At 38.7% G+C, this 21,140-nt stretch overlaps 3 protein-coding genes across 4 annotated transcripts; 2 read left to right on the plus strand and 1 right to left on the minus strand.

The window, feature by feature from the left end:
- Window positions 1-12,571: 12,571 nt before the first annotated feature.
- On the minus strand, window positions 12,572-20,438 carry LOC137711081 (putative DNA glycosylase At3g47830). 2 transcript variants are annotated; one of them, XM_068450284.1, is made up of 5 exons: window positions 20,050-20,438; window positions 19,374-19,574; window positions 18,973-19,029; window positions 18,709-18,883; window positions 12,572-12,707 (listed from the first exon to the last, which is right to left on the minus strand). In XM_068450284.1, exons 1-5 carry the CDS (start codon window positions 20,428-20,430, stop codon window positions 12,637-12,639), a joined length of 885 nt encoding a protein of 294 aa, XP_068306385.1. In that variant the 5' UTR covers window positions 20,431-20,438; the 3' UTR covers window positions 12,572-12,636. The 2 variants fall into 2 exon arrangements, with proteins under 2 accessions (XP_068306385.1, XP_068306386.1); XM_068450285.1 differs by lacking the exon at window positions 12,572-12,707 and having other exon boundaries at window positions 18,154-18,883.
- Window positions 14,149-15,570, plus strand: LOC137711423 (peroxidase 41-like). The gene has a single exon (XM_068450661.1). The coding sequence runs from the start codon at window positions 14,244-14,246 to the stop codon at window positions 15,219-15,221; it is 978 nt and encodes a 325-aa protein (XP_068306762.1). The 5' UTR covers window positions 14,149-14,243; the 3' UTR covers window positions 15,222-15,570.
- On the plus strand, window positions 16,418-17,933 carry LOC137711080 (peroxidase 41-like). Its single transcript, XM_068450283.1, has one exon. The coding sequence runs from the start codon at window positions 16,956-16,958 to the stop codon at window positions 17,931-17,933; it is 978 nt and encodes a 325-aa protein (XP_068306384.1). The 5' UTR covers window positions 16,418-16,955.
- Window positions 20,439-21,140: the final 702 nt, after the last annotated feature.

The raw sequence follows: 21,140 nt of genomic DNA on the forward strand, positions 1-21,140 counted from the left end.
AAAGTAAAGGGTAAAGTGAATAGTACCAGGATTGACCTTTTAGTGTAAAAATGTGATTTTTCGTTAAAGTTCTAAATACATCATCACCCAAAAACTTGGTACATTTTTTGTAAAAATCTAAAGGGTAAACTGATATTGTGCATAATCTGCTATTCACTTCAAACCATGTATTCCTCTCCCCCCCACCCCCCCCCCCCCCCCCCGGGGCCCCTCCTCTCTCTCTCTCTCTCTCTCTCTCTCTCTCTCTCTCTCAATGTATCACACAGGTGTGTATTGTATATTCCTATATTCTCCAGTTACAGAAATTACATTTATTTTTTGTCTGCAGAAACAACTCCGGTTTCTTCCATGAAAATCATATGAACAACCATAGCCCGCAGTAGCCAGCCATGCAACACGATCTTCGTCTGCAATTAATTGAGTCAACTCCACATTCATCGTCTGACAAACACTTGTGGTCACTACGAGCATCTGGGACGTGGCAAGCACTCTCAACTTGTTGGTCGCCACATTCCCACGAATTCACTGCTGTAGGTGGACATACCTGCATCGACGTCGCACTTGTTTGTCGTGCTTGCTTTCCGGTCTGCACAACTGAAAACGTCATGACCAATATGAACTAGCATGTAATGGCATACTGCACTGACCTGCAAAGTATCAAATGCAACTAAATTTGAAAAAAACCAAGGGGTTTTTTTTTTAATTAATTAGGTTAGATAAACAGCTTGAGAAAAGTCCAGATCGAATCGATGTAGGCATCATGAAGACTTTCGTGCCAACTACATAACACTGAAAGGGGAGGCCCCTTGGTCGTGAAAATATGATTTTGTTCAGCCAAAAATGAATCGTCGAACAGAAGAAATAGATACTTCCGCCTACAAAAAAAGCATAAGACATCAGTTCAGATTTCCTTCAAGATTACAAATCGATGAAAAAAAATAAAAGCAAGTTAAAATTAGAGTAGCCAATTTACTTTGCGGGGGTTTCTTAGTAGGACGTCTCCTATTTGTCCGGTCTTCTGTTTCCGGGCTATTCATTTTTCTTCAAAGAATTTTGTCTGTCTTCTGTTTCCAGCGGTTTTTCTTGTAAAGACATTTCTCTTTTATTTGAGGTAACGGTTGAAATAACGCCACCAATTGATGGTCGGGAGCGCAGCGCAATGCATGAGTACGAAGGGAACCCAAAATCTATGTAATCAGATATGTTAGTTACTACATGCTACCAAAGGGAATGTCAGTGCCAATATCGGTGCATAGATTAATGTTTTCTACTTAAGCCATTGCCAAGCTGTTTGACTGAACCTTAAAATAAATATTAAAAAATTTGTTCATGGAGACTTGTTTGTTCTCAAAAATTATAATTATTCTACAATGGACATACTATCACGTCCTGATCCCAACATACTGTAAGAATTGCAGAAAATTTAAAGACGAAGAAAGAAGAAAGAACGCAGAAGAAAGAAGAAGAAATGAGAGAGAGAGAGAGTCAGGAGAGAAAACAGGTTTAGAGAGAAGAAGAGACTTTGTTATTTTTCCACAGTTCTTTACAGTTTACAAAACTGTTATATGTAGTTACAAAACCTTCTTACTAAGCTAAGGACTAACTGCTGTCTAACTACCTTATAACAAACTATATAGGATATTGACAAGTGTCATTCATTTCTGCCATAGATTTATCTTTCACTTGGAGGTTGGTTTTTCTTACTTCACTATTCTTACATCCCCCCTCAAGCTCATGCGTGTAGGAGCTGAGCATGAGATTGCCACAATGCAACTGAAACAATGGCGCAGACAAACCCTTAGTCAAAATGTCAGCGGACTGATCAGATGAAGAAACATGTTGAATCTGGAGATCTCCTCGTGTTACTCGTTCTCGCACAAAGTGGTAATCGATTTCAATGTGTTTGGACTTAGCATGAAACACTAGATTGGTGGATAGAGCGATGGCAGAAACATTGTCACAATGTATCATGGGAGGCAAGGACAAAGGAATGTGAAGATCACAGAACAATTGGTGGATCCAGGCAAGCTCAGCTGCAGTGATGGCAAGAGCTCGATATTCTGCCTCTGTGGAAGACCGAGAAACAGTATGTTGCTTCTTTGAAGCCCAAGAAATTGGATTGGAACCAAGAAACACAATGAAACCAGATGTAGACCTACGATCGTTGGGGTCTCCAGCCCAATCTGCATCACTATAGGAGTGCAGATAGAGTGGTCCTGGTTGAAATCTAATACCATACTCCGAAGTGCCTTTGAGATACCGAATTATTCGTTTGACTGCAATGACATGGGATTCCATAGGATTGTGCATAAACTGGCAAGCTTGATTAACTGAAAACGCGATATCAGGTCGAGTAAACGTGAGATATTGCAGTGCACCTACAATACTACGATACTGGTCAGGACTGTGATAAAGTTTCCCATCATCTTTGATCAGTCTGTGATAGGGAAGACAAGGAGTAGCACAAGGTTTACAATCTTGAAGGTCAACCTTGTCAATCAACTCCTTGGTATATTTGGATTGAGAAACAAAGAGGCCATCAGAAGTGTATTGAATCTGAAGCCCTAAGAAATAGTTCAGAACTCCTAAATCCCTCATATCAAATTCCATAGTGAGAGCTGTAATAACATCTGAAACCAACTGGGAATCACTCCCTGTGAGAATCACATCATCCACATAAAGCAAGAGAACAACTATGCCCTGTGATGTATGTTTAACAAACAAAGAAGGATCGGCTGGAGACTGTTGAAACCCCAATTCAGGCAAAAAACTTGTGAACCGCTCATTCCAGGCTCGAGGGGCTTGTTTTAGACCATATAGAGATTTGTGAAGCTTGCATACATAATTGGAGGGATGACTAGAACTTTGAAAGCCTTGAGGTTGTTCCATATACACCTCTTCATTGAGTAAACCATGTAAGAATGCATTTTTAACATCCAGTTGTCGAAAAGTCCAATGAAACTGTGCTGCCAATGCTAGGATTAATCGAATGGTTGTAGGTTTAACCACTGGACTGAACGTTTCACCATAATCAATGCCTTCCTCCTGACTGTACCCCTTTGCAACAAGCCTTGCTTTGTATCGAGAGATGGAACCATCTGCATTCCTTTTGATTTTGTACACCCACTTACAACCAACAAGATTTTTATGGGGTGGAAGAGGAACAAGAGACCATGTTTGTTGAGAATGTAAAGCAGCAATTTCCTCTTGCATAGCAGACTGCCACTCTTTCATTTTTTCAGCTGCTTTGAATGTTTTGGGTTCTAGAAGTGGTGAAGGGAGAGCCACGGGTGCAGAATAAGCCTTTCTTTTGATAATGCCACTTTTGGAACGAGTCTGCATTGGATGCAGATTCATATGGATGGGAATATCAACAATTAGTTGGTCTTGGTGGAAATCAGGATCATCAGGGATAGGGAATTGTGTAACAACATGAGGGCTAGATGCTATGGGTGAAGAGGGTAACAGTGACATGGAATTATGCAGTGAAGAGGGTTGAATAGACTCTGAAGCTGTACATGATTGTGGTTGAAAACACGCTGAGGTTGTAGATGCAGGCAAGGAATCTGTGGCACTAGATGAAGTTGGACTCAAGAACTCTGAGGCTTGAGATGAAGATGAATGGAGAGGAGATGATGGTAATGTGACATGATTATGCAATGAAAATGATGGTATGAATGGTGCAGATGAATGAAGTAATGACTTGGATGTGGATGGAGGCATCTGAGATATAGCAGATGATGTGGTGGAGTATGGGAACTGTGTTTCATCAAAGAGAACATGTCTAGAAATATAGATTTTGTTTGTGATCCCATCTAGACAGATAAAACCTTTGTAGTTGGCTGGATATCCCAAAAATGTACAGGTTGTGGTTTTGGGTTGGAGTTTGGAGCTGTTATAAGGTTTTAAGAGAGGGTAACAAGCACACCCAAATACTTTGAGGTGTGTAAGAGGTGGAGATTGACCAAATAATAACTGGTAAGGGGATTGCATTTTTAAGGAAATACAAGGCATTCTATTTATCAAATAAATGGCTGTGGAACAAGCAAAGAACCAGAATTTGGAAGGAAGTGTAGCTGTTTGCAATAAGGTGATGGCAATTTCCAGAATGTGCATGTGCTTCCTTTCTGCCAATCCATTTTGCTCTGAAGTGTATGGGCAAGATTTTTGATGCAAAATGCCTTTGGTTGTGAGAAAATGTTGAAATTGATGACTGATGAATTCACCACCACCATCACTTTGGAAGATTTTAATATGAGCAAAAAACTGGGTACTTAAGTAGGCATGAAACTTAACAAAGATTTGAAAAACTTCTGCATTATTTCTTAATGGAAAAATCCATGTGTATCGAGTACATTCATCCACAAAACTAACATAGTACCTATACCCTTCAAATGACAGCACAGGGGCAGGTCCCCATACATCACTATAAATAACCTCTAATGGAGTTACAGACTTAGTTGCAGGAAAAGAAAAAGACAACTTTGTAAATTTGCCTTCTAAACAAGGAGTACAAATGTTGTGACAGGTATCTGTGAATGCAGATGGGTTGATGTGTTGGAGCATTGCAGAGGTGACTTTATTGGAGGGATGCCCTAAGCGTTGATGCCATATACTTGTAGTAACTGGTTGGGCTAGATAACATGCATGTAATGTGGATGATGCAGGTGGTTTCTGATGTGGAGACGTAAACGGAATGGGGTAATAGCCAGCTTTACACAGCCCCTTGAGAAGAATTTTCCCTGTGATTTTGTACTGAACCCAAAAGGAAATATCATCACATATGAATCTACACTTGTTATCCTTGCAGAGTTGATATATGGATAATAAGTGTTGTGAAAGTTTAGGAACGTGCAACACATTGTTCAGTGTAAAGATATGGCTAGGAGCTTGCAGTGTAGATGTACCAATATTAGAAATTGTCAAACCTGCACCACTGGCAGTGGTTATTGTGTCTGTGCCTTGGTAATGATTAGCCATGTCAAGATTCGCTAGCTCTGAAGTCATATGAGATGTGGCACCAGTATCCGCAACCCAGAACTGTTCAGATGATGGAGAAGGATTGTGACTTGCTTGCATCGCAGTGAGATTAACTGAGGGTGGTCTCCCTTAATATGCAAAGTTGGTTCTGTGATAACATTGAGTAGCAAAGTGTCCAAACTTCCAACAAATTTGACATTGAATAGCTGCTCCATGTCCAGCAGTTGATGTATTATGCCTTTGAAAGCAATCTGCAGCCACATGACCTTTTTTGTTACAGATTTGACAAGTGGGAATCGCATTTGGATGATTAGGACAGGTGTGTTGAAAAGCTTTTGGGGCGCCAAGAATTCCAGGACTAAAATTGTATGGTAGAGAGTGAAATCTGGGACCATTGTTATACTGAAACCTACCTCTTCTTTTACCTCTGTAATGTGTCCCCTTGTATCCCCCAGAAGACATTGTATTGCCATAATTGCCATTAATATTTTCAGAGCCATTTGGAGAAGATGACCCTTGTCCAGAGTGAAATCCATTAGAAGTAGATCCGTCATTGAAACTGTAGCCTTGGCTTGAAGACCCAATGTCAAATCCCTGAGACTGAGATGAACTGTGATCAAGGCTAAGAGCTTTGCCTTTTTCAGATTGAGTGCTTGCAACCATTGCAGTTCTAAAAGACAAGGAAGATTCACAAGACTGTCCAATTATAGCTTCTTCAGCAAGAAGCTGTGATCGAAATTCTTTCAGGGAAATCTCATTCTCTCTGCCTCTAATAACACACCGAAATGTATTATAATCAGCAGACAACCCTTTTAGAGCAAGGATGATTATGTCATCATCATCAAATCGAACACCAGCTGCAGCAAGATGATCTCTGGCATCTTTGATCCTTTGCAGATAGACAGATACTGAATCGGACCCTTTCTGTATGTTCTGAAGCTTTGTCTTCATCTGAAAAATGGTAGTCTTTGTAACTGTAGAAAACCTTTCTTTGAGATTTGTCCACATTGCATGAGAAGTTGTACTACCAAGCACACAAGAGATCGCAGTAGATGACAATGTAGCTATGAGAAGCTGCATAAGAGCCCGATCATGCATTTTCCAAACCTGATAGGCATCAGTTTCAACCCCTTCAATATTCGATTCATCAAGAAACCTTGGTGGACATTGCTTGGACCCATCGACAAAGCTAAGAATTCCATGACTGTCGAGCAGAAGATTGATCTGAAAACTCCATACAAGATAGTTTGAATCATCCAATTTGACTGTAACAGAAGACGACACAGTAGAGATGAGACTTGTAATGGGTGATTGCACAATATGCAATTGCGTTGCGGTAACCATTGGTGCAACAACAAGAGAGTACTTGACTTCGAACTTTTATCGAATAGTTGGTGGGCAATTGTGTAGGAGACGAGGATCTTGAGTATCAGGACTTTGATGAGCCCAGAAATCTCAGAAAAATTAACAAATCAGAGGATTAAGAGAAAGAAATATATGTATCAGATAGTATGCGGAATCTTTGGATTCACCTACGGCAATGATACCATGTAAGAATTGCAGAATACTTAAAGACGAAGAAAGAAGAAAGATGAAAATGTAGCGTCGGCCCACTGGCCACGCACCGCCGTAGGTGGCGGTTTTCGACGAACGGAAACCCAATTTTCCGACAAACTCTAAAATTTACCAAATTTTATAGGCAAGTAGATTTCAATGAGAGGAACAACCTTCATATTTGGACCGAAGTCAAATTCGGCTGGGAAACACTTGAAATTAGCCTTGGACCGCTAAGAACCCTAGAAATAGTTGTTCTCAATTTGACCTCAAAAAAAACTCCAACGCTTCAACCATTGCTTGGGCTTTGTTCCTGACATTGAGGGAAGACTATGGGTGGTGGTGACGGATGGAGTTAGCTTTAGATTTTGGTGAATCAAAGCCAAACCTGTCGCGCCCCCTCATAAGGTTTCTCTTGAAATCCACCAAATTTCATCAAATTTTCGGATGAAAATAGGAAGTAGAATGATTGGGTTCGAAGTAAAGATCATTTTGGCACCAGTCGCGTCGTCAATGGTGGCCGAAATCGGAAAATTCGACCAGGTCAGGTCAACAGGTCATAGGGGATTCGATTCTCTCTTCCACTTCTCCCTCTTTTCCCATCCTTTTCTCCTTACCCGATTGGCCCTCCTTCCCCCTTCTTCTCTCCCGCCTCTTTCCTTTTCGTCCTCTCTCACGTTGCCATTTGGTAGCTTCCAGACTTCTTTTTTTTTTTTTTTTTTTTTTTTTTTTGTAAGCCTCTAATTTCTTCATTTCAACTCTGATTCACAAACAATTTTCGCCCACACTTTTGTAGGGTCGAGCTCTATCCAATTATATCAAGAAATACAATAAAATATATAAGGATAAAATACGTCCTCGTAAAATTACATTTAGTCAACTAGTGCATTTTCATCTTTTCCACTTATCGATAAATTTTTCGACGTAAATTATAATAAATCCCTGAAACAAAATTCTAAAATTTCTCTAATCAAATTTTCATTACCATAAATCTATTTTATTCTCGATTTACTCCACATATTCATATATTTTAGATTTTCAGGGTATTACAATTGACACGCGAGGTCACCAAGTACCCCGTATATCTAACATACCCCGCCTCCTGGATAGGGACAAAGCATAACTCAAGCTTTGAATTGTGTAGTGATTTTTCGTTTGCTCTATGGGTGCATCTAACCTCTTTGTTAGACTGCCCACGTACCCTTCGACGAGATTAAGTCATTCGTAGTTCACCATTTGTTAAACTCTGAACTTTTCGTAAAACACTTCCTAGCAGAAAACATAGAGTACCACACTACACGTCAACCATAAGCCAAACAAGTGGCAGACCCGTAAGTTCCTGATTCGTATGTCGGATTCCCAATCCGTAAGTTCCTAAGGTCCTCAAATATTATGTACTATAACACATTAAAGTTTGGTGACGATCTAATGGTCGGATCATCGATGATTATAAATTATAATGATCAAGTGGCGAATCCTAACGAAACTATGTTTGAACGATGGGATTTCCATCCATCGGATGTCACATATGGAATCAAGGTATCAAATTTAGCCAAGAAGGGTCAAGTGGGTCCTCGGGCCACGCGCCACTTCATGCGGCAGCCAGCCATCCCAACTTGCCGGAAAATTCACTTAACCCCAAAAAATTACCAAATTTTACAAAATTGTAGAACACAATAAGGGGAATGTCATGCCCCAACCCGCAAATAAAGACTATTCACGAGCTAGGGTGTGAGCCATATCTTAGCTATAGAAATAAATTCTACAACCAAGATATGGTGGAAAATAAAATAAAATAGATCAATAACTGAAACACACTACATCACATCACAAATTCTTACATGATAAAACTTGAGTTTACTACATATAATATATCGAATACGGAGTGGAAATAAAATATTAGTATACAAAATTAATTCATAACAAAAGTACCAACTAAAATAATAACTGAAATGAGTAGCTCTTGCAAATACATAAAATGCATGCATTGAGATGCATGAATGTACTCACTCACTTCCAATCCCGTCAACACATACCTAAGGCACCCAAGCATGCACATCCAACATCATGCTTATACCACTTGACTCCAAATACCTTAGAATATGAGTTAACTCCCGTTCATCCCTTAAACCCAATTTTTGTAATTAAATTATCAGTTTCCACTTTATTAAACAGGCATTTCCCTCGACGCCTGACATATACAAGATTTCATTATTTTTATAATCAACCCATTTGTATACTCAAGCCTTGCACCTTACGCCTGACATATACAAGGTTCATTATTTTATATTCAAGGCAAACTTCAGCCCTTGAATATCCTCACAACTTAAACACTATACACAAGTGAGCATTTGACACAACACAACTCTTTTTCTTGCTTTGCAATGCATATGTATATGTCATGTGCACATAAATATCAATACTCATATTTTTTTAACAAGCCTGTCAGCTTTAACATAAATCAAATTGATTAGTGACAAGAGTAGTATAATCACAATATTAATAACAAAATAATAATCAATCTTTAATATAAATGATAAGCAACATGTTAGCACTTCTTCCTTTTGTAGATCCTCCTTTTCCATTATGTTTCTATTTAATAACTCAGTGTTTAAATGGTTTGCTCAACTCAAATTTATTGCACTTAGATAAAGGAACATGGAGATTTAAGTGGTTCACCAATTTGGCTATGTCCATTAAGGTTGTGTTTGTATTTGTATTTTCACTATGCAAGAAAGATTTACAAAAAAATAAAAAAAAAATAAAAAAAATACAATGAAGATGGCCTAGAGCCTTTACAACATAAGGTGAGAGAAAAGGATGGTGGGAAGAGTGGTCTATGAAGAAGATGAGGTTTTGTTTCTTTTTCCCCGTGTGTAGTTGTTGGTGATGTGGTGGTGTTCTCCCTCCGTTTCTCTCCTCCCTCTGCTTTTATGGATGAAGAAATGGATTCCTCCATTAAGCCTCAAGGACAGGTTTCACTTTGTCTTGCAACACTTGGACATCTTGTAATTGTAATCAATCATTCCCATGCATGTGGACAAATACTCAAAAGCCACGTTCAAAGTCTAATGATTATGAATCCCACTTCTCCAATTTTGGAGGGAATGAATCATCACCAAACATTTAACTCTTAGAATCCTAATGATTACAAACTTGCCAACTCACTCTTATTTGGTAAAAATATCAAGCCAAACTCATCATAATTCCTTTCTCCAATTCAAACTAAAAATATCTCTAATTACATATGAACATGAAATACTACTAGCTAATCTTTTTTTGAAATAATTTGTAGCAAAAAGTATTTTACATTGAAACTATTTTACATATCGAAAGTAGGCTCTTGCATAAAAGAAATATAATAAAATCATTACATAAAAATAATTACCCAACATACAACTATATATATATATATATATAACCTTCTTTTTTTTTTTTTAATACGTGGTACTACAGGGAAGAACTTTAATACCTAGGCCAAAGTCTAATTCGACCGGGAAACACCTGCAAAATGCCATCGATCCGTCGGAAACCCTAGGAATGGGTGTTCTCGATTTGACCCCAAGATGAACTCCGACACCTCAGCCACTGCTTAGGCTTTGTTCCTGAGGTTGAAGGGAGTCTATTGGTGATGGTGGTTGACATAGTTAGCTTTCAGTTTGGTGAATCGCCGCCAAGAACTCGTCGCATCCAACGTTTTGTTTTTCGCAAAATCAAGGCCAAATTCCGTTGGTTTTTTAGAGGAAATGGAAGAGGAAAGGATGTTAGGTTGATTCCAAGGGGTGAGTAGCTTCAATTCACCAAAAAATCGCTATGAAAGGTGTCGGGAATCATGGATTCCATCAGATCGGGTCGCGGGTTAAAGGGAAAAGACTGGGTCGACCGGTTCCCTTTTCTCTCCTTCCCTCCTTTCCTGTCCTTTCCTTCCCTCCTGATTGGCCCGTCTCTCCCTTCTTTCCCTCGTTTGTCTCCTCATCTCTCCATCCTAGCCACACATGTGGCACCAAATCAATGCTCCAGCAAATCTGGAGCCCTCCAGATAATGGTCAAATGACCATTTTGCCTCTATCTTTGCTCGTTTATATCTCATTTGTTATAGTTCCATTTGACGAACGGTTTTGGCCTACGCACTCGTGAGGTCGAACTCTATCCAAATATGTAAATAAAAGTGACAAAACATATAGGAATTAAATACATCCTCGAAAAGTCCGTTTAGTTCATTAAGGGCGTTTTTGTCATTTTACTTATCGGAAAAGAAAAAAAAAACTATACACCATAATTATAAACGCGTTGAAACTAAGAATACAAAATACATAATTTTAAATAGTAAAATTCAGGGACGGGATTTCATACATACAAAACAATAATAGAAAATAAATTTTAACTGCAAGTACACGAACTAATGTACCGTAAGAGTGGCGATTGGTTTGTCATAAAACTCAAAACACATTCAATAAACTTAAAGAAACAATCTTAGTGGAGTAGAATCCCAGTGAGGCAGCCTGCGACTCTGACAGAATAGCTTCCACCTCCATAGAAACAGATAGTTGAAAAACAAAGTATAGAGGAGAAAAAGGGTAATTAAAGTAGAAAAAGTATACTTTGTTTTTCAACTTTCTATTTCTATGGAGGCATAAACACGTTTTGAGTTTTATGACAAATCAATCGCCACTATTACGGTATTCTAATAAGAGAAGGATCACTTCCTTGTAATTAGAATTTTCCATCTTCGTATTACATTAGTTCGTTAAGTGTGATTGCAGTTAAAATTTATTTTCTAGAAATTTAATTGTTTTGTATGTGGCTATAGAATATTTGTAAATTTTTAGAATAAACGAGCCAGCATGGACAATCTTTTTAATATTTACTTAAGGGTTCAGTCAAATAGTTTCAGAATGGCTTACGTAGAAAACATTAATCTATGCATCAATATTAACACTGACATTTGCTCTAGCGACATGTAGAAGAGAATTGCCCATAATTCAATTTCTTTCAATCTGCTTATAGATTAGTAAACGAGCCATAAGTGTCATGTAGGGCTGGTTCGGATCAGGATCTCGAACCGAAAAGGTAAAATTGAATCTCGAACTGATCCCCTTCGGGACAAAATTTTGAAAACTGAAATCGAACCAAAATTTTGGAATTTTTGAAAAAAATTCAATATGGTTCAGGAGTATCACTTTGTATGAATTAGACGAGAAGTCATGTGCATTGATATTTGACACATATAAATCCGCATCAGACTCTCCCTGAGGAGTTTCATCAAAACCATAAATTTCAAAACAAATACCTCGATTTTGGGGTTCGAGAATGAGGGAGATATGAGAGGCGGAGTTGATAACTTGAGAGAGAGAGAGAGAGAGTATGGTGTGGACGATGTGGTGGCTGTAGTCGAGAGTTGGAGAAGGTGGGCGGAGGAGAGGCAAGCGTCGAGAACTCGAGAGAAATGAGAAAGGGTTCGAGAAAATCAATAATGTGACACCATGAATGTGAGAAACTAAGAGAGATTGAGAAATTGAAATTGGATGGTTGAGATACCAATCCGATGGTCAATATAATTCTTAAATCTTAATTTAAAATTAAAAAAGGAATATATATATATATATATATATATATATATATATATATATATTAATATGTTCTGGTTAAGTTCGGGATTACCGAACGAATGCATATGTGAGGCCTAATTCCGTACTTACGTGTTTAGGATTGGTTAGGTTTCCAGTACCCAACGTGACAAGATTTTGATTTGAGCCTTTTTAGTACAGAACCGGTACGGTTCAGAATTCGCTAGAGAGATTATATTTACACATTCCAAATTACTTCTCACACATCATTTTAAAATTTTAATATTTTTCTACAAGTGTTAATGGTGTGTCAAAAAATATTAAAAAATAAAAGTATGGAAAAAATAATTTGGAGTGTGAATATAATCTCTATTTTCGAGAGATTTTCCAATATGATGAAACATTTAATGATACACCACATTTGAATTTCGGTACGGAATCATTAAGAGAGTCGGTGAAACTTTTATTAAGTGGCTTTAGCTCATCGTGCGGCAAAGAATGCAGTTTTAATATCATACAAACGGAAGTGCAAAACCTACAAGAAATAATGAACAAAAACTAACCCGAAATGCATGGACCATGTAGTTGCCATATGCGTGATAAAACCTGAAAGGAGGGAAACAACAAAACATAGACATTGTATCAGATACTGTTGTGCAGAAGCATCAAAAATGAAACTAATAAACTGAAACTGAAAAATATGACATGATAAACAATTCAAATGACACAAGTATTTATACTGATTCGGTGTAAACCTACGTCCCGTTCAGAAACAGCGAGGAAATTCCATTAATAATCAAAATAAAGATTACACTAGAGTTTAACTCTCAAATCCCAAATTCTATGTACACCTAATAATTCTCACTCAAAAAAATACAAATAGAAAAGATAAAAATACATACCAAATCTTTTCTCTCCAAAAGCCACAAAAAATAGCACCAATATCTTTATACGAGTGATTACCAACAAATGGAAGCATTTCTTCCTTTTTCTTCCAATAGAGCAGCTGCTGCCTTATATAAAGGAGCTGCTGCCCTTTAACCCTAGATAGTCACAGCTCCATTATGGGCTATTAAACAGTTAATAACTGAATGTATGAAATTAAAATGTATTAAAAACGTTTTATGAGGTTGTAATTGTAACCAAATTTGAAGGTATAAAATGTAGCTTACCCTAATTAAATTGGTAAAGAACTCCACATGAGTATGATTGACACTTTTTACTATATAGATCATCTCTTGAGACATTTCTATAACGACATCGTTAGCCTAGGTAATATCACCATACAATTAAGTTGATGCTGAAATTGAACAAATATATAAAGTTTGTTTGGAAATACTTTTAAAATGAATAAAAGTGTTTTTGAAGAATTGTTCTAAAAGCACTTCAAGTGTCTTTTCAAGATGAACTTGCATTTTCATTAATGATTGGTTCCAAAAACATTTTCGCTAAAAACGCTTTCAGTCATTTTAAAAACACATCCAAACAAGCTCATAGTTTTGATTAAGATGATTGATTGATGTCTCCATCATATATTTATGTAGATATATTCTGTATTTCATGTTTGCTTCACAAGTAATCGAATGATTAACTGTAGAGCAGTTAAATTTCGATTTGTGTTGTACGGATACAATCTTGACAACAATCATATGTCATTCAACAACGAATTGGAGGCTGCATCCATGACTCTACGATCGTTTGCATGGCTGTTCTCTCTGGTCTAACGCACTCCTCGCTCAAATAAAAAAACCAAAACTACATGCAATGCAAAAATAGCAGACAAAAAACCACATGCACACTCAAATGTCAAATCCAACAACAATTCCATGCAAAAATAGTACGCAAACTAATTTAAACAGTTCTTTTTTCTCTCAACCCTTCCCTTGCATGCACGGTAGTTGTAGTAACAACACATCAAATCCCCTAAAACCCCTCCCATCCACAAATCAAACACGCACCCCCTTCTTCCCCTTTCCTCCATTTTTTCTGAAACCTACTATACATAATTTGCCTTCTCTTTCCAACTTCCATTCAGGAAAGTCTCAGAGGAAGAAGCAGGTCTCATCACAAGCCCTGAGATCTTCCTCTATCGTCGTCATCGTCATCGTCTCTCTCTCTATCTCTCTCTCTTTCTCCAACAACATGGCTATTCCTATACTGCTGCTTCTCTTCTTCTCCATTCCCTTCTCCGAATCGCAACTCACCAAGGATTACTACAAGCAAACATGTCCAGACTTTGAGAAGATTGTCAGAGACACCGCGTCCCAAAAGCAAGCCGCCCAACCAACCACCGCTGCAGGAACTCTCCGCCTCTTCTTCCACGACTGCATGGTTGAAGGATGTGACGCCTCCGTTCTCATTGCCTCCAACCATGTCAACAAAGCTGAGCGCGATGCTGACATCAACCAATCCCTGTCAGGAGATGCGCTTGAGGTGGTAGTCCGCGCCAAGACCGCCCTAGAGCTTACCTGCCCGGGGATTGTCTCGTGCGCAGACATTATCGCCGAGGCCACACGTGACCTTGTCACGATGGTTGGTGGGCCTTTCTACACCGTCGAGTTGGGACGAAAAGATGGACAGGCTTCCCTTGCCTCCAAGGTTAATGCAAACTTGCCAAGAGCAAACCAAACCATGGATGACATCATCAAATTCTTCGCCGCTAAGGGTTTCACAATTGAAGAAATGGTTGCTTTAAGTGGTGGACACACAATTGGGTTCTCTCATTGCATCGAGTTCACTGACAGGCTTTTCCATTACAGCAAGACTACTCCAACAGACCCAGAAATCAACCCTAGATTCGCCGAAGCCTTGAAGATGACATGCGCTAACTACACAACTAATCCTGCCATGTCCGCCTTCAACGACGTGATTACACCAGGAAAATTCGATAACATGTACTATCAAAATCTGAAGAGGGGTTTGGGGCTGTTGGCATCGGACCATGCACTTGTTAAGGACCCGAGGACGAAGCCTCTTGTGGAGTTGTACTCTACTGACCAGGCGGCATTTTTCAAGGCTTTCTCTCTTGCAATGGAGAAGCTTGGACGTCATGAGATTAAGACCGGGAATCAGGGAGAGGTGAGGCGCAGGTGCGACACATTTAACTCGCTTCAGGCTTAGATTATATATTCATTAAGGATGAGGTGAAGAAGAGAAGAAGAAGAAGAAGAAGAAGAAGAAGATGACACTGAAATGAGAGGAGAGGTTTCACAAATCTTTCTGTTTTAATTCATCACTGCAGAAACAAGAGAGAGTTTTCACAAATGTTTCTGTTTTAATTCATCACTACAGAAACAAGAGAGAGAGAGTTCTTTCTTTCTGTTTTAATTCATCACTACAGAAACAAGAGAGTTTTCACAAATCTTTCTGTTTTAATTTTATTTTTCATTCTTTTCTTATTTGTTTCGATCTGTGACATGATGATGATGATGAAATAAAGATGGTTCATATGTTCATGATTATATGATATTTGAGTATTCATACATTATACAATGTGACTTGAGATAGTGTTCTAGGAGTTATGATGAATGAGTTGGATTCTAGATCTCTCAAATCAATTGACAACTATATATGTCACCTCAAATGTTAAGTAATTGTCTGCTATGATCAAATACTTATCAGGAAAAGCCTTTGCGATCAAATTTATAGAGAGGCATGCAGGGAAACATCATATTTTTTTTCAGATTAAATACCAAACAAGGGATCTTCCATCCCTCAAAATTATGAAGAGTGAAATTGCCGATTTGAAAGAAAAACTTCGCAACCATAAATATAACATGGAAACAAAGTTTCACCTAGTGTGTGCCCAACTGAGGAAAAACTGAGCGGCAGAAAGTTATCAAAGAAACTGGCTGTTGTTACGGGGGAGGCGGAAAGTCTGCCCAACATAGTTAAGCAGTTCAACATGACGAGGCAAGGTGAGGCGGAAGATTGAGATAACATAGATGATGGACTGAACGACTCGCTGAATAACCGGGCGTACGGTGACCCCCAGCGATGATGGACATGGCAATGCCGGATTGAATGGAGCAGATACGAATATGGCCAAAGCAGCAGCATACGAAGACAATCCATGCGACATGGTATTCGGCCAGATGATATGAGTATACGATATTTGAGTATTTATACATTACAATGTGATTTCGAGATAGCTTTCGAGGAGATGTGATGAAATCTTAAGAAATATAAAACAGCATAATATGTGTACTTACAGGAACCCAAAGCCTTTGCAACCTCAAACACCTGCATATTGAAGATTTGAGCCTCAAAAGAATCGCATCAATTATGTATGGCAATAAGTACCGTGGTGTGTCCACCGGAAAGTCATCTTTCTGAAGTCGGAACATCAAAATACACGACACATAGCTGCCTATCACCCATTTCACAATTCATGCTTGCCATTGCTATGTGTGATCTTATGATTTCCAAGGGAAAATGGAAACTTTTGGGAACAAAAATTGGATGTGGGGTTGCAGGAAGCATATTAGGGTTGAATAAAACTGAATCGAATTAATAAAAGCCTGTAGAAGGCTAGCTATTGCCAACTAAACCGGGTAGTAGTTCTAACTGACAAGTTGCTTAATAGATACTTCTATTCAGTTAAGAATCGTCGATCGAGCTCAAAGTTGTTACTTGTTAGTCAGCTGTACACACCTCATGGAACTGTTGGACTATCAGGTATAAATTTCCAGCCTTATTCGTAGTTCTTCATTCATTCAGCAAAACAAAACAAGTTTCCCTCAAAGTTCTTCAAAATTGTTTCACTTTTCTCCTACCCATGTTTGATTTTCTATGACATTATTAACAACACACCAAATCATTTCTCTCCCTCTCTAGCTAGCTATCTCTCAATCCATGGCTCTTCCAATCCTCTTCCTACTCTTCCTCGCCATTCCCTTCTCCGAATCCAAGCTCTCCATAGACTACTACAAAAAAACATGCCCCGACTTCGAGAGCATTGTCCGTGACACCGTGACTTCAAAACAAATCGCCAATCCCACCACCGCGGCAGGCACTCTCCGCCTCTTCTTCCACGACTGCATGGTTGAAGGCTGCGACGCTTCCATCCTCATCTCCTCCAACTACGTTAACACTGCAGAGCGTGATGCCGACATCAACCAATCCCTCTCGGCAGACGCCTTTGACCTCGTGGCACGTGCCAAGACCGCCCTCGAGCTCGCCTGCCCCGGCATTGTCTCCTGCTCGGATATACTCGCCTTAGCCACCCGCAACCTCGTCACGATGGTCGGCGGTCCGTTCTACAAAGTCCGCTTGGGACGGAAAGACGGACAGGTTTCCAAATCTTCACTAGTGGAAGGAAATCTCCCAAGAAGCAACCAAACCCTAGACGACATGATCAAATTCTTCGCTACAAAAGGCTTCACACTCCAAGAAATGGTGGCTTTATCCGGTGCACACACAATTGGATTCTCTCACTGCAAAGAATTCACCGACCGGATTTTCAATTACAACAAAACTACACCAACAGATCCTGACATGTACCCAAACTATGCTCAAGGGCTCAAGAAAATTTGTGCAGACTACAAAACGAACATCGCCATGTCCGCTTTCAACGATGTGATTACGCCCGGCAAGTTCGATAACATGTATTATCAGAATCTGAAGAGAGGGCTGGGGTTGTTGGCTACGGATCATGCACTTGTTAAGGACCCGAGGACGAGACCTTTTGTGGAGTTGTACTCGACGAACCAGGCTGCCTTTTTCAAAGCTTTTTCTCATGCTATGGAGAAGCTTAGCCATCATGGAATTAAGACTGGACGTAAAGGTGAGGTCAGGCACAGGTGTGATGCGTTTAACTCGATTAACGCTTAATGTTGAAGAAAAATATTATCGTCACGAGATATCATTAGCCACGGATTAAATTCACCGGAGAGTAAAAGTGAGGGAATATTTTTTTTTTTAAATTCAATTGTCATATTATATAAACTTTTATGTAACATGGTGATGATACTGAAGATATATTGTTGATTATATCATATTTGGGAGTTTATCATATTTTCTAGCACACACAGTACTCTGATTGACGGTTGTGGTTTACGTATACAGTACTTTTATAACGCGAAAGATTTTCACGGTGTCGAGAACACAACCTGGTACACCAAGTGTCATAATATAAGGAGTTGGATATTTGGAAAAAAAAATAATAATATTTCAATCACTTGCATTATAACACTTGTTGTACCGGGCAGTGTTTCCCACCCACTAAAAAATTCGCATATAACACATCATATTCTATACCAGACAGTGTACCTGGCACACTAATAAACTTTTATGTATCATGGTGATGATAATAAAGATATATTGATGATTACGTGATATTTGAAAATTTTTTTCTCCTCCAAATAAATTATAATAAGGGTGTTTTTAATCAGAAATTACAAGGGGGGGTTAAACTAAACATTTTGTCAGCAAGTGACTTGTAGCTTAGGTGGTTAAAAGCATTCACCTATGCACCCAAGTTTCCGTATTTGAATTCCCCTTCCCGTAGTTTAACATTTTGTCCCTAGACGAAGGCAACACATTGCAACTTCTACAATTTACTGACAGTAACGTAATAAAGGACAGGAGTTATCATGGGATTCCTTACCTTGCTGGCTATCCATTTTCTTGATGCATTTGCGGCAGAGCTTGCCGTGAGTATACAGAAGGCAGTTGAGGTCAAATTTGAGTTCATTCGGGATCCATTGGTTGAGATGAAGATACGTCTTATTCCTGTCCGCTTCAGCTGGCACCCAACCAATAGCCTTTGCAATCTCGAACACCTGCATTTACCAAATTGAATGCCAAAACTCAAAAAAAAATGCATAAATGTATATGATGGTAAAGTATTTGAACCATCATACTAACTCACATGCGTGTCCACCGGAAAATCATCTTGCTGAAGCTGGAACATCAAAACACAAGCCACCTATCATCCATTTCACTAGTGTTATCTAAAGCCATTTAAGAGAGTGTATGCTCTATATTTATCAACTCATACAACAACATAAAACAAAATCGAAATGTAGATTATGGCTTATATCGAGGCTTAGATGATAAGGAAGAAGAGAGCTGTTATGGTTTTTCTCATGTTTATCTGCGTTTGAGCAATATTTAAAGAAAGCACATGATGAAGGTGTTGAGAGCACTTAATTTATCACTACATTAGCGATGAACTAAAAGAAGAATTAACTACAACAGAATGAATTGAATGTAAAGCATGTAACTGCATAGCAAAGCAGCTCAATGCTAACAGATGAAGAGAAAGCTTACCGTCTTGGGACCGATTCCTTTGAAACAAGATAGCTCGGACTTAATTTCGTCAACTGACAACTCTCTCAAGTACTCCAAGCACAACTTTTCTTTCTTCTCCAGTAAACACCTCAACATGTTCTTAATACACGACGTTTTAGTCCTGGCTAGGCCTCCACATCGAATGGCATTCTCTATGGAATTTGAATCAGCACCAAGAACCTTGATCGGAAAATCAAAGCACACAATTCAAAATCAATGCAGACAATTCAAAATCAATCTAAATCTCACTTACCACAAACCCAAAACAAAATGTTTGAAACTTTTAAATGGTGAACCAACTTAATGAAGTCCTACATACTTCAAAGTAGATGAAATTATAGGGAAACTAGTTTAAGAGCCAGTGTGTATATGGAAGTGCTTCTCCAGAAAGAACTTCCATTTTTATAAAAAAATGTCCACACGTTTACAATAAAAACACTTCTAACAGAAGCACTAAAAGTGTTTTCTGCGAGCAGTTCAAATTAGCAAGTCTCCAAGAACCCAATAAACCAAAAGACGAGAAAATTAACTACAACAAACAGAACCCATCAAATATTAGCTCCAAAAGTGTACAATCCCACCATTATCTCCTAAATGCAATCACACCCAGAATTCCAAAACCATCAAAAGCTCAAAAGGAAAGCAGAAAGCTTACATCTTCCCAAGTCGGAAAAGCTGATTTGAGAGAAGCAAAAGCCTTTTGGGAATTGACTTCCGTGGTGTTCTGCGACAGCAGAGTCCTCACCAACCCATCCAAAACACTCTCTTTCCGATCTGACGGCTCTGAATTCATGGCGCCGTCGGTTTCAAAAGCCATCAGTCTCTGCTTTCTGTACTCGGCGAACTCTTCCGGGAAGCCGTGGAAGGCCAAGAGGTCGTCGCGTACGGACAAGCATTCTTCTCGGGTGGGTCGGGGGTGATTCGGGTACGGGTCCTTTGCCGTCGCTTTGAAGGGATTGGCGGTTTTGGCTGATTTGGTTGCGGATTTTGGCTTCTGCTCAGCCTCCACCTGCTTTCTTTTGCGAGTCTTCGGCATTTTTTTGTTGTTGTAGAAGCTCTGTTCTTGTTGTGAGAGACATGGTGATAGGCGTTTATGGCCCCGTTGGATTTGTCTGTGGCCCGATCGGTATTTAATGAATTGGGCCTAACTGGATCAGTTCATTGGGTCGTCGAATATCTAATAGGTCGAGCTTTGCTCTCCAACGCATTAAAAGACAATAGAGAAAAGTTGAGATTTAATCATTTAACTAAATTATATTTTGTTAAATCTCAACCGCTCACTCATAAAAATGAACTGCACAGAACAAAAGTTGGTCTTTGAAAATTAAGAATTTTTTTACTACTTTTTAATAAACAATATTTTTGTGAGATATTGGATTACGCCACACATGAACCAACCATAATAATTAATATCAAACTCGCTATCAACTAAAGTCGAACTTAATATCTTCTACTTACAAGTGATGACCACTAAACCGTATTACTAACTGATAGGAATTTGTTTAATTGTGTAATGGAAATAAAAAATAAAAAATAAAAAAATAAAAAAAAAAGACGTCTTGAGAAAACTTAAGGAAATTTAATTTTCAAGGTGTACTTTAAAGATAACAACTGTTTAATCTCCAACAATGAGTATTCATGACAAAAACCGACTAAATCAGTAATTGCCTTGTCGTTTGCTTTTTCACAATTTCGAACTATATATTGTTAATATGTGCTTAATCGACACCCTTCCTATAATTGTGA

Source organism: Pyrus communis, chromosome 12 (assembly GCF_963583255.1).
Source record: "Pyrus communis chromosome 12, drPyrComm1.1, whole genome shotgun sequence".
NCBI lineage: Eukaryota > Viridiplantae > Streptophyta > Magnoliopsida > Rosales > Rosaceae > Pyrus > Pyrus communis.